Genomic DNA, 13,827 nt, shown 5'->3' on the forward strand with positions numbered 1-13,827 from the left:
TGCACGAAAGACTCAGATTGGTACAACTGTGGCTTTATTACAGTCAGATGCGTGGCCTCCTGCTGCAGCTGGCGAAATGGCTGATCAGGAGGAGGGCATGCATATTTATACGGCTCCTGGTGGGCAGAGCTAGCCGGCAGGGGCTACCGGCGAACCTGTAGTGCAGGTCCTACCGTACATCCCCTAACACAGGTGCACAGTGGATCACCACATTCACCCCCTGTTAAAAATGAGTCCGGCGGGGGTGGCGTGGAACTATATACAGATTTACAAATAATTTACAGTGGGGAGGTGAAAGAAATATGTCCATTTTGGTAGTCCGGTGCCCGTCAAGGTTAAGTCGGTCCGGTGGTTTGACAGTTCACTGGGAGCGACGTAACGGTGGCGGCGGCGACGGTGCTGGCGTCGCCGACGTCGGTGCTGGCGGTGTTGGTGCTGGCCAGTAGTCGGATGACTCCGGGAGCATGCCGAAATCTTCCTCGTCCTCCAGCGTGGGCAGGGGAAGGAGGGATGGTCCTGGTGGGGCTAATGTTGGGAGCGCCGGGCGGAGGGGAGGGTGGCGCGTGGGTGGGGAAGTGTGTGGGAGTGGAACCTGAGGGAGACAGGTCCCTGAGTGAGACCGTATCCCGGTGGCCGTCGGGGAACTCCACATAGGCATGTGGGGGTTGGCGTGGTGCAAGTGTACCCTGTCCACCAAGGGGTCCGCCTTGTGGAGTAGGACATGCCTACGTAGAAGGACCGGTCCTGGAGCTGCGAGCCAAGTCGGGAGCGACACCCCGGATGTGGACTTCCTGGGGAAGGTAAAAACACGTTCATGGGGTGTGTTATTTGTTGCGGTGCACAGTAGAGACCGTATGGAGTGTAGTGCATCAGGGAGGACCTCCTGTCAGCGAGCGGCTGGGAGGTTCCTGGACCGTAGGGCCAACTGGATGGCCCTCCATACTGTCCCGTTCTCCCTCTCTACCTGCCCATTTCCCCGGGGGTTGTAGCTGGTCGTCCTGCTGGAGGTGATACCCCTGCTGAGCAGGAACTGATGCAGCTCATCACTCATGAATGAGGATCCTCTGTCACTGTGGATGTAGTCGGGAAAACAGAACAGAGCGAAGATGATGTTGAGGGCTTTGATGACGAAGGCAGAAGTCATATCGGGGCATGGGATGGCGAAGGGGAACCTGGAGAATTCATCGACCACATTGAGGATATGTGTTGCGGTCGGTGGAGGGGAGGAGCCCTTTGAAATCCATGCTGAGGCGTTCAAAGGGGCGGGACGCTTTCACCAGGCACGCGCGGTCCGGCCGGTAGAAGTGCGGCTTGCACTCCGCACAGACCTGGCAGTCTTTGGTGACTGTCCGTACTTCCTCGATGGAGTCGGGCAGATTGCGGGCTTTGACGAGGTGGTATAATCGAGTGACCCCCGGGTGACAAAGGCTGTCGTGCAGGGCCGGGCGTTGGTCTACTTGTGCGCTGGCACATGTACCTCGGGAGAGGGCGTCTGGGGGCCCGTTGAGCTTGCCGGGGCGATACAAAATCTCGTAATTGTAGGTGGAGAGCTCGATTCTCCACCGCAAGATTTTATCATTTTTGATCTTACCCCGCTGCGTGTTGTTGAACATGAAAGCTACCGACCGTTGGTCAGTGAGGAGAGTGAATCTCCTGCTGGCCAGGTAATGCCTCCAATGCCGCACAGCTTCAACGATAGCCTGGGCCTCTTTTAACGGATGAGTGCCGAATTTCAGAGGCATGAAGGGTGCGAGAAAAGAATGCCACGGGTCTGCCTGCCTGGTTTAGAGTGGCAGCATCTGAAGCGTCACTTTCTACGTGAAAGGGCAGCGTCTCGTCTACTGCGTACATCCCGGCCTTGGCTATGTCTGCTCTAACACGGGCGAATGCATGTTGTGCCTCAGCCATGAGGGGAAATTGAGTGGACTGTATGAGTGGGCGGGCCTTGTCCGCGTAGTTTGGGACCCACTGGGCGTAGTAGGAGAAGAACCCAAGGCAGCGTTTGAGGGCCTTGGGGCAGTGGGGGAGGGGGAGCTCCATGAGGGGGCGCATGCGGTCGGGATCGGGCCCCAGGAGTCCGTTTTGGACTACATAGCCGAGGATGGCTGGACGGGTCGTGCGGAACACACGCTTCTTCTTGTCTGTAAGATTGAGGAGAGTGGCGGTGCGGAGAAATTTAGAGAGGTTGGCGGCGTGGTCCTGCTGGTCATGGCCGCAGATGGTGACGTTGTCCAGGTACGGAAACGTGGCCCACAGACCGTACCGGTTGACCATTCGGTCCATCTCCCTTTGGAAGACCGAGACCCCATTAGTGACGCCGAAGGGAACTCTAAGAAATTGATAGAGCCGACCGTCCGCCTCGAAGGCAGTGTATGGACGGTCCAATTTACGGATGGGTAGCTGGTGGTAGGCGGATTTCAGGTCAATTGTTGAGAAGACCCGGTACTGTGCAATCTGATTGACCATATCAGATATGCGAGGGAGGGGGTACGCGTCAAGCTGCGTGTACCGATTAATGGTCTGGCTGTAGTCCATGACCATTCTGTGTTTCTCCCCAGTTTTAACCACTACCACTTGGGCTCTCCAGGGGCTATTGCTGGCCTCGATAATATCCTCCCGAAGCAGCCGCTGGACCTCGGACCTGATGAAGGCCTTGTCCTGGGTGCTGTACCGTCTGCTCCTGGTGGCGACGGGCTTGCAATCCGCAGTTAGATTGGCAAAGAGGGAGGGGGGGGTTCAACCTTGAGGGTCGTGAGGCCGCAAATGGTGAGTGGAGGTAGGGGCCCGCCGAATTTGAGGGTGAGGCTCTGGAGATTACAGTGAAAATCCAGACCCAGCAATAGTGCAGCGCAGAGGTTCGGGAGGACGTAGAGACGGAAACCGGTGAATTCTACGCCCTGGACAGTGCAATTGACCACACAGAACCCTCGAATCGAGAAAGAGTGGGATCCGGAGGCCAGGGAGATCCGTTGGTTGGCGGGGTGGACCGCGAGGGAGCAGCGCCTTACCGTGTCCGGGTGGATGAAGCTTTCGGTGCTTCCGGAGACCAGCAGGCAAGAGGTCACGTGGCCGTTGATTTTCGCTATCGTCGAAGCGGTGGCCAGGTTGTGAGGAAGGGACTGGTCCAGTGTCATCGAGGCGAGCTGTGGGTAGTCGTCTGAGGATTCAGATGGGGAGCGTCGACGACCCGGATCCAGCGTTCCACTCCCATCGGGGAGACAAAACGGCGGCGTCCGTAGGACCTGTTGGGAACAACATGCCGTCGTCTATGGAGCGCACGTTGAGAGGCGGGGCAAGATGGCGGCGCCCATGGTGCGCACGTTGTGGGGGCGGGGCAAGATGGCACTGCCCATGGGCCGCACGTGGACCTGGGGGGAGAAGATGGTGGCGCCCAGTGGTCGCACGTGGCCTGGGAGGAGAAGATGGCGGCACCCATTGTGCGTTCGGCAGGGGGGAGGGGGCAATTGCGGGCGCGATAGCAGCGACTGCGCGGGCCTGGCACACAGCTGCAAAGTGGCGCTTTTTACCGCAGGATTTGCAAGTGGCGGTGCGGGCTGGGCAGCGTTGGCGGGGGTGCTTCTGCTGGCCGCAGAAGTAGCAGTGGGGACCCCCAGGGTGCGTGGCGTGGTGGGCGGCGCAGGCATATTGATTAGGAGGGGCCCTAGCCGGGGGGGGTCGTTTGCGAGGGGCAGGAGGGGTGGGCCGCGTTGCGAGCGGGGTAGGCGAGCGTCATGGAGAACGCTAAGGTTTTCGTCTCCGTTAGGTTAAGCGTGGCCCCTTCCAGCAGTCGTTGTCGGATGGGGTCCGACGCAATCCCCGTTACAAATACGTCACGCACGAGGAGATTGGAATGTTCAGTGGTCGTGATGGCCTGACAGTCACAGTCCCGTACGAGTGGGATAAGAGCCCGCCAGAAGTCTTCGATCGATTCGCCAGGTAGTTGTACGCGAGTGGCGAGTACATGCCTTGCGAAGAGTGTGATTGTCTTCTGAGCGTAATTCTCTTTTAGGAGTGTCATTGCTTCCGCGTAACTTGGGGCGTCCTGGATCAACGGGAACACACTGGAGCTCAACCTGGATTATCGAACTTGGATCTTCTGAGCTTCTGTCGGCGTGGGGGTCGCAGCGTTGATGTATGCCTCAAAACAAGCCAGCCAGTGATTAAAGCCTTTTCTGGCATCTGGTGAGTGCGGATCCAGCTGCAGGCGATCTGGTTTGATCCTGATGTCCATAATGTAGAAAAATCTGACTGCAATAAATTGATGCACGATCAATTGCACGAAAGACTCAGATTGGTACAACTGTGGCTTTATTACAGTCAGATGCGTGGCCTCCTACTGCAACTGGCGAAATTGCTGATCAGGAGGAGGGCACGCATATTTATACTGCTCCTTATGGGCGGAGCTAGCCGGCAGGGGCTACCGGCGAACCTGTAGTGCAGGTCCTACCGTACATCCCCTAATACAGGTGCACAGTGGTTCACCACAGTTGGGGGAGGGGGGAGTTGGAGGGTGGGGAGGGTGGTTTGTGGGGGTTGGGGGGGGGGAGTGGACTGCACGGGTGGTGGGGTGGGTGCACCCATACAGCCAACGACACTCTGCACAGCCCTGGACTATGGAGAGGGGACAGTAGGGTGCACAACAAGATGGCTGCCTTGCAGGCCATGGCAATGACCCTCCGTATTTGTACCCCCCACACCCATGGGGGGTCACCCCAACCCCACAGCCCATCCCCTGGTCACGCCCCACTGCCCCCGACCCCGGGCCTGGTAGCCATCACTCACCCCTCAGCCAGCCCTGACAGTGGCAGGACCAGAAGCCCACGGTCGTGCCTCTGCATGTCCTACCTCCTCCTACCTCGATTTTTGAAACCACAAGTGAAACACGCCATCGGTAATTCCTGGAGGCAGAGCATCTTGCATGCCCCGGAGAATACCAGGTCAGGCCCGCCAATGATATGCAAGTGGCATTTACTGCACATGTGGAGTAGAACGCATTGACGCCGCTGTCGAGGATCCGGAGTTTTGGCTTCACGACCGATTTCCTGCCCAATCATATTTGACGGTTTTGGCATTGGCGATGGAGCATACCGCTCCCAGTTTCTGGATGGGTTATCTTTCCTGGTGGTGGAGCAGAGAAGTTGGAGTCAATGATGGGATCGGGGTATGAAGTGTATCGAATTAATGCAGTCGGGTAACCAGATGGGTTCCTTATCAAATTCTATAAAATGTTTGCAGGTCAGTTTAACCCACAGTTGCTGCATATGTTCAAAGATTCCTTGTGCAGGGGGCTGTTGCTGGCCACTCTGGTGCAGGCATTGATTTTCCTGAAGGAGGACAGGTATCCTATGGAGTGTGCGTCGCACCGACCACTTTTGTTGTTGAACGCTGATGTAAACTGTTGGCGAAGGTGTTGGCAAATGCATTTGGAACCCTGCCTTCCAAGGATGATTTCAGAGGAGCAGACTGATTTTGTTAAGGGCTGACAGTACCGGCCAACATACAGCGATTGTTAAATGTTGTTCTCTCCCCCTCTTGAGTGCCCAAGCCAGAGGTGATTATCTCAGTGGAAGCTGAAAAAGTGTTTGATAGGGTTGAGTGGGAGTACCTATTTGAAATCCTTGGGAGGTTTAGTTTTGGGCCAAAATTTATATTATAGATTAGGCTTTTGTACAGTGTGCTTACGAATTTCCTGAATTTGGGTTACTTCCAATTGAACAGGGGTGCAGGCAGGGTTGTCCATTGTCTCCTTGGCAATGAAGCCTCTGGCCATCGCATTGAGGTTATCCACTGGGTGGAAGGGGATCGAATAGGAGGGGAGGGAGCGTAGGGTTTCTTTATATGCGGATAGTCTGCTTCTGTAGATCTGAATGGGGTTAAGGCTGACTTGAAGAAATGGAATCACCTCCCTCTGACCTTGGTGGACAGGGTGCAAATTGCAAAAAAGAAGTGTCATCCCGAGATTTTTGTTTTTGTTTCAGTGTCTCCATGTCTTTCTCCCCAAATCTTTCTTTGGAAGGATTAACAAAATAATCTCCTCCTTTATTTGGGCAGGCAAGACCCCACCGATTCGTGGGATATTTCTACAGGGAGAGAGAGAGGCAATTGGGCGCCTTGGTGCTATCTAAATTGTTATTTAATTACTGGGCTGCAAATATTTAAAAGGTATGGGGGTGGGGGGGAAACGCAGAGGTTCGAGTTTAAGGGCGCTGCATTTTCCTCTGCGAAATGTACCTCAAACTTGGTGGTGATGGCCTCTGAGGATTTGGAAGCAGTTTGGGCAGCATTTTAAACTGGGCTCTGTAGTGATATCTTTTTATCAACATGATCAATGTATGTAAAACTAGTACAGTCAATTCAACACTAGATGTCTCACCATCAGATGATATAATAAAGACTTTCCCTCTCTGAGAGTGTGCGCTTCAGGAGAGTGAACAGATAAGACGCAGAATAGCTAGAGTGAGAGAAATTATAATTTATTTCATTATTACATTGTATAGTTAGTTACCTTTACTGTATTTTATTTCTTTTACTAGTTGAGTATTAAGTACAAAGCAATCACAAATATTATTTATATTACTCAATAAATTAGTTCATCTTTACAAGAAGACTATTGTTCATTTCATCAACTTAGTTGGTTCAAAGAATAATTTATATATTACCTAAGGTAATATAACAGGCTCCATGTCAATGTTGATTCCTATTTGCAAATTAATAATAATAATAATAATCTTTATTAGTGTCACAAGTAGGATTACATTAACACTGCAATGAAGTTACTGTGAAAATCCCCTACTCGCCACATTCCGGCGCCTGTTCGGGTACACGGCAGGAGAATTCAGAATGCCTAATTCACCGAACAGCACGCCTTTTGGGACTTGTGGGAGGAAACCGGAGCACCAGAAGGAGACCCACGAAGACACAGGGAGAACGTGTAGACTTCGCACAGACAGTGACGTAAGCTGGTAATCGAGCCTGGGTCCCTGGTACTGTGAAGCAATAGTGCTAACCACTGTGCAGTCATGCCACCCAACCATTTGACCCGCCATTCAAGGCATGGGGAGGGAGGGATTGGAGAGTTTTGAGGACATGTTTATTGAAGGGAAGTTCGCCGGGATGGAGGGGTTATTGGAGAAGTTGCAGCTTCTGAGATCTAATGTATTTCGGTATTTGCAGGTTTGCCATTTTCTGTGCACGGAGATTCCTTAATTTTCCCTGGCACTATCGCCCTCACTCTTGGTGACAGTCCTGTCTCTGGCCAAGTTGCGTGAGGGGAGGATTTCAGATATCTGTGGTCGGACCAGGTCGTCGGAGCAGGCTTCGTTAGAGGAAGTAAAAGAGGAAGTGCGAGGGTGAACTGGGTCTGGCTTTTGATGGGGAGGTGTGGAGTGAGGCTCTTCACAGGGTCAATTCCATTTCCTCTTGTACTCGGCTCAGCTTGATTCAGTTCAAGGTGGCTCATGGCCAGGGTGCGGAGGAGTGGTTTCTTCTCTGGGGTGGTGGATAGCTGCAAACTTATTGCTAGGGGACCGGTGAATCATACACCGGTCTTGCCTAAACCTGTGAGCTTCTGGGTCTCCTTTTTCAGCACCATGTTGTGGATTCTGGGCATTCGGCTGGAGCCATTCCTGTTGGTGGTTAATTTTGGTGTATCGGACTCGTCGGAATTGCAGACAGGAGTGAAGGCGGATGTCCTCAACTTCACCTCATTGATAGTCCGGAGGCGAGTTCCCCGGTACCGCCCAGTGCTTCGGCCTGGCTGAGTGATCTAATAGAATTTTTGTATCTTGAGAAGGTCAAGTACACCATGAAGGGGTCAATGGGAGGGTTCTACTCGAGGTGGCAATCTTTCATTTCATTTTTCAGGGAGTTGGTTACTGTCAGTTGCTAGGGGGAGTATGGTTATGTTTGTTTAGGGGAGGTTGGGGTTGGAGGAGTATTAGATGTGGGTGGGTTTATTTTGAAATTGTGTTTGCTGTATGTTATTGTTTTGTTTTACCTTGCTATAATGGACAACATTTTTGAATAAAAATATACTTTTAAAAATTGTTCTGTTTAACCCTTTCAAATTCAGTATTATTCTGTCTCGGCTGTTTCCTTCAATTCTGAAACTTTAGCCTATGTGCCTCAGGAACTAATTCATATGCACCCAGAATAACCTTTTTTACCTCGTGATAATCCTTAAACCCCCTCCTCTGACGGGGAGCATAACCTTCCTGTGCCCGCTCGGTCAATTTACTTTGCATGGGTAATATCCACTTTTCTTTCGGCCAGTCCATTTGGGTTGCTATTTTCTCAAATGCTGTAAAATATTACTCTACTTCCTTTTCTTCAAAGTTTGGGAGGGCTTGTATAAATTTGAACATATCACCACTGGGTTCTGTACTAAGATTAAGCTCCCCTCTAGCTCCTGGCTGCTCTCTTTTAATTTCCAGTGCCTTAAACTGGAACTCTCTTTTGCTTTTCCTTCTCTCTCTAATTCCAACGTCCTCATTTCAATTTGAAAAACTCTTTCTTTTTGCCACATCTCCAATTCTCTTTCCTTTTGCTGCATCTCTATTTCTTTTCCCGTTTTTAAAAACTCCCTCTCATTCTTGAGCTGCAACCGAATTCTCGCCAGCTCAGTTTCTCCACCAGAAAATGTCTTTGATGCCTCACTACTTGGGCTACTTGCTCACGTGTTTTCCTGTGTTTCTAACAGACCCAAGCACTCAGCCAATATATCATATATCTCTGCCGTCTTAGCTTTAGTTGACGTCTCTATTTTTTATTCACTTGCCAATTCAATTAGCTTGTCTTTTAGAATCCCTGATAAATAAACCAAAGGCAGCTCCTCTACCTGAAGAAAAGCTTTAATAATAATAATAATAATAATTTTCCAGAGCAATAGTGGAATACTACAAACCTGGATAGGGTGCTGAGCTTCAGAGGCATGACAAAGGGATGCCTGTGTTCAGAAACATCTGTGGGGCCATTGAAGGATGTCAAGCGAAGTGTCTTCCAAAGTAGTGGAGAATTGATGTCTTCTAGTTTAAGAAATTGTGATTACTTTATTATACTGAATGATCTTGGGTCTGTGGATATAGGTAGCTGGAGCTTGTCAGTAGAAATTAAACTTGACTTAGTAAATATATAACCTGATGTGCTACTTACCTTTAAATATCTTAAACATGGTTACATGCTTAGTGCCAAGGAGGTTATTGTTGGACACCCACCCTTTCTCCTTGAGAATTGTATAATATGTATGTTTTTTGGCTTTGACCTGGATAATGAGTTTGAATGCTTGAATTGCTAACTGCCTTTGTTGAACGTATAGTTTGTACTCTAAAGGTTTTTTTAAGATGGCCTCAGTTCACTCCCAGGACACAGCGATAACATTGGTCTACTCAGGTGACAAAGAGGAACAAGAAAATAACCACAGAACTTGGAAATGGGGGGGGTGATGGTGCGGCAGGAACAATTGGGGATTGGAATTTTCCATGTCCCCCACGGCGTGTTCTCGGTAGCAGGAGGCCGCTGCTGTTGGCCAACGGCGGGATCTTCCTGTTCCGCCATTGTCAATAAGGTTTCCCATTGAATCCATTCTCTGTGGCGGGGGTTTGACAAGGATGGCTGAGAAATAGCCCCCCCCCCCCCCCCCCCCCCCCCGTCCAACACACACACAACAAAAGAAAGCAGAGACGGGTGAGGGGTACAATGGGCTATGTATAGAGCTGGAAAGGCAGCATGTGTTGGATGAAATAAATAATTTTTACAGGTCTGGACACAGCCTGCATTATGGAGGATTGCTCCATTTACTACCTCAATGGAGTTTGGGGAACTCCGAAGAAAGCAAAAGTACAAGTTTCAGTGTGAATAGGAACGCAAGATTGAAGTATTGAAGTAAATTTTAAAATGATCACAATAATCCAACTTCCTTTGGTATATTCCTGATTTTGCTTTTAACTGTTGAAATGTTCCAAGCGATGTGGCTTCCAAAGTAGTGGAGAAGAGACAATTAAGAAACAATCAGACAATTAAGAGAGGTTTTTGAGTTTAAGAAATTGTGACCCCCAATTCCAACCCCAATTGTTCCTGCCACACCATTACCACCCCCCCCCCCCCCCAAGCCCCAGCCACACCCTTTCCAAGTTCTCTGGTAATTTTGAGATCCGAGTCTCTCCACATCGTTTCTTACAGCACAATAAAATTGAAATTTACAGAAAGCCAGCCAGTGAATAAAAGAAAAACTTGCGTGTTGATAGCGCTTTTCAGGACAACCAGAAGTCCCAAAGCACTTCACAGCCACTTTGTAAAGTGTGATCACTGCTGCACTGTAGGAAATGTGGCAGCTAGTTTTGCACATCAAGCACCTGTAAACAGCAGAGGGCTAGCACTGACGTGATGAGCGGACTCCTTCTGTACTGTAACTACTCTATGATTCTAGGAGACGGCAACAAATTGCCTCAGAAACAGCTACTAACATTTTTTTCCTGCTTTTTTAACTCAATTTCCTTTCATATCTAATTCTTTGTTTGTCTCTTCATAGATAAAGCCAATTTTAAGAACATTAATAGGGTAAGTACAACAACAATGTTACAATGCTTTACCACTGGGATAAGTTGTAATTACTTGAATATGTGACAGTATGTCTGAGAAAATTCAAAACAGCAATGCCACAGAAGGAACATTTTGTGTGAGACTTTGCAGTTACCACACCTGGGAACACTGCAGAGTCCCGAGTGGAAACAATATAAGCTATCTCTGTGAAATACTGAAGGCATTTTACGTCAAGCTCATGGCCTTGAAATATGTATTAAAAGAACAGGCGTACATGTTTATATCATTCATCAACCCCAAGTGATAACTCTTGAAATTCCTAATTATCCAAAGTAATTGCAAGACTCCAGGGGCGTTTCCATTTCTGTGTAATGTTAACTAAAAGGTATCTACTAGTTGCAATATTTCTTTTCAAACTGTCTGTGCATTTTTCCTTAATCCAACTTTGAAAATTGATTAGAAATGTATGACGCATTCTTATTCAATGTTATGTTAAACTGCATGACCTACGACCTCCCAAGAGTTGGCCCAGAAACATCAAAAACATCAAACATCAAAAACACACTTTAAGTATTCTCGTGCGCAGAAATCAGCATTTACCACATAAGAAATACTGAAAATCAGGCCTGGATTTTTGCCATGATAGAGAGGCTCTCTTTTGTGGAAAAAGTCTCAGACGTTGCCAAAATTTGTAAAGCCCTGCCCCCGAACCCGGCATTTCCCATCTTAGCTGGGGTAGGACTGGAGTCAGACTGGTATTTGCCATTTGCACATGCATGGTTTATGGAGGCAGTCAGCCATTTAAATCACCAGCTGCCTCCACTGAAGTGGGATTTTGGAAGAAAAGAAGTGTGGAATCAAGAATTTGAAAACTAGAACAGGTAAGAGGAGGCCTGACCTTGGTGGGTGCGTTTAGATCGCCAGGGTGCCCCTTTGAAATAGTAAAGAATATACCTTTGAATAAGGCCCTGGGACAGCTTTAGGATTGTCAAAAGTGAACAGGATTATGCTCATTTTATGCACAAAACCTTGGAAATGTCAAGCTGTCAATCAACTTTCTGGCTGTAAAGGAACTATCAAGAAACTTTCCAGCTTTCAAGGAGCTGTCCAGCTGTCAAGGAACTGTTAAGGAGCTGGTAAAGCTATCCAGGAAGCAACAAATCTGTCAAAACTGTTAAAGCTATTTGATGTAGTGAGGAACTGTCAATCATATCAAGAGTATTTATAAGCACTGTAGTTAGCATCAAAGCAGGGACCTTGAGATGTATTCAAGTTTGAAGGGAAAGTTAGATGCCTTGGCTTTTGAGGAAGCCTCTAACACTGTAACAGCTGCTGCTTTAAACACTTTGGACTGAGGCAGCAGATGTTAGAGAAGGGTAGGAAATGGTGCAGTGATTTTTCACTCTATTGCCTGGACTGCTTCAGCTTTCAAGCAGAGGTGACCGATGGGGGTCTTTATTGGGGAGGTATCTGATGGTGGTCACTGAAGGGATCTCTGTAGGAAGTCTCTGATGGGGGCCTGGGTAGATCGGTGGGAGGGTGGTCAGGCGGGGAAGGGCAGGATTCTCGTTGTGGAGGGGGGCCTTCTGATGGACTTTAGGGGCACTGACCCAGTTTGACCTATTGTGGGGTCTACTACATCAGGGTTATGCTTGGGAAAACTTGCACCAAATCCCACCAGGAGGATTTCCCACTGTGGGAGTCAGTGCATATTGTGGGGCTGGAGACTTGGGCTTCCAGCCCATAAATCAGATGGAAATCTGTGATTTGCATCCTCCCGACCACGTGGGGCTTGTAGCTCACTGCTGGTAGGGGACCAGAGCATCGAAACAGATTTGGCGTCCGGCACCGATCCCTTTTATCGGCTGACGCTCCATTTTATGCCCAATCAGGAAACTCGATAATGGTGTAGAGGAATGGAGAATGCACCCCTATTTCAGTAGACAATTTATACTATGGAAAGAATCTCCTATTTAATTTGTAAAATGACTGACCCCCCTCCCCCAGCAAAACCCACCCTTACCTGAGGTCTACTTGTGACCACCAGCAATTTGGTTGACTTTTAAATACCCTCTGAAAAGGCCGAGCATGTCACTCAGTTGTACTAAACCGCTGGGAAGCTGCTAAAGATTGAAACCAGATGGACCACTGCCGTTGGCCAAGCCACTGCAAACGACAATGGCAAACTCAGCCTTGTCGACCCTCCTCACTAACGTTTGGAGTTTTTGTCAAAAGTGGGAGAGCTGCCACACAGACTAGCCAAGCAACAGCCTGACATATCAATACTCACAAAATCACACCTTACAGACAATGTCTCAGACATCACCATCAACATCCCTGGGTATATCCTCTCCCATCGGATGGACCCAGCAGAAGTAGCAGCGTAGTGGTATGTAGTCGGGAGGGAGTTAACCTGGAATCCTCAGCATCAACTCCGGAACCCATAAAGTCTCACGGAATCAGGTCACACATTGGCAAAGAAGCCTCCTGCTGGTTACCATGCAGCGTCCCCAGTACTCCTCTATGTTGAACATCACTTGGAGGCAGTACTAAGAATGACAAGGGTGCAGAATGTACTCTGGGCGGGGAGACATCAATGTCCATCACCAATAGTGGCTCAGTCATACCACCACAGACTGAGCTGGCCAAATCCTATAAATGGGGAGCCCACACTGAGGAAAGTAAAGAAGCAAAGTGTTATTTACAACATCATATATACACAGCCTGCTAAATACCTACTGGGTTACTCACTGGCCGGTGCCTTACTGGCCAATCTTTCATACAAATGTTAATAGACCTTAGTGGGGGAGTTTGTACTCCACAAAGACTAAGTGGAAGATAACCATTCCCACCCTGTAGGCCCTGTGTGGGCTATCACAGTCATAGCTGCTAGACTGGGCCTGCAGGAACCAACACTGGGGAAACACATAGTTGACCTCATCCTCACCAACCTGCCCATCACCGATGCATCTGTCCATGTCTGTATTGGTAACAGCGACCAATACACAGTCCTTGTGGGAAACTATGAGGTGCTGTGTGCCATCAGCATGAACAGCATTGTAAAAAACCACAATCTGTAAGCTCATGGCCCAGCATACCCCTCATATCTACCTTTGTCACCAACCCAGGGGATCAACTCATATTCATGAAAGAATGCATGAGGGCATGCCAAGAGCAGCATCGGGCATACCTAAAAATGAGGTGCCAACCCGGTGAAGCTACAACGCTGGATTACTTGCGTGCCAAATAGCACAAGTAGCAAGACGTTGACAGAGCTAAGCAATTCCACAA

The 13,827-nt window shown here is 49.2% G+C and overlaps 1 protein-coding gene across 7 annotated transcripts in view; it reads left to right on the forward strand.

The window, feature by feature from the left end:
• pde10a (phosphodiesterase 10A) overlaps positions 1 to 13,827 on the forward strand; it is a 628,597-nt gene that overhangs the window by 381,019 nt on the left and 233,751 nt on the right. For all 7 annotated transcript variants that reach the window (XM_038808728.1, XM_038808759.1, XM_038808768.1 and 4 more), the window contains one exon: positions 10,526 to 10,554. In XM_038808728.1, the coding sequence (XP_038664656.1) occupies positions 10,526 to 10,554 (29 nt within the window). The remainder of the gene's footprint in view (positions 1 to 10,525; positions 10,555 to 13,827) is intronic.

This window comes from Scyliorhinus canicula, chromosome 1, assembly GCF_902713615.1.
Source record: "Scyliorhinus canicula chromosome 1, sScyCan1.1, whole genome shotgun sequence".
Lineage (NCBI taxonomy): Eukaryota > Metazoa > Chordata > Chondrichthyes > Carcharhiniformes > Scyliorhinidae > Scyliorhinus > Scyliorhinus canicula.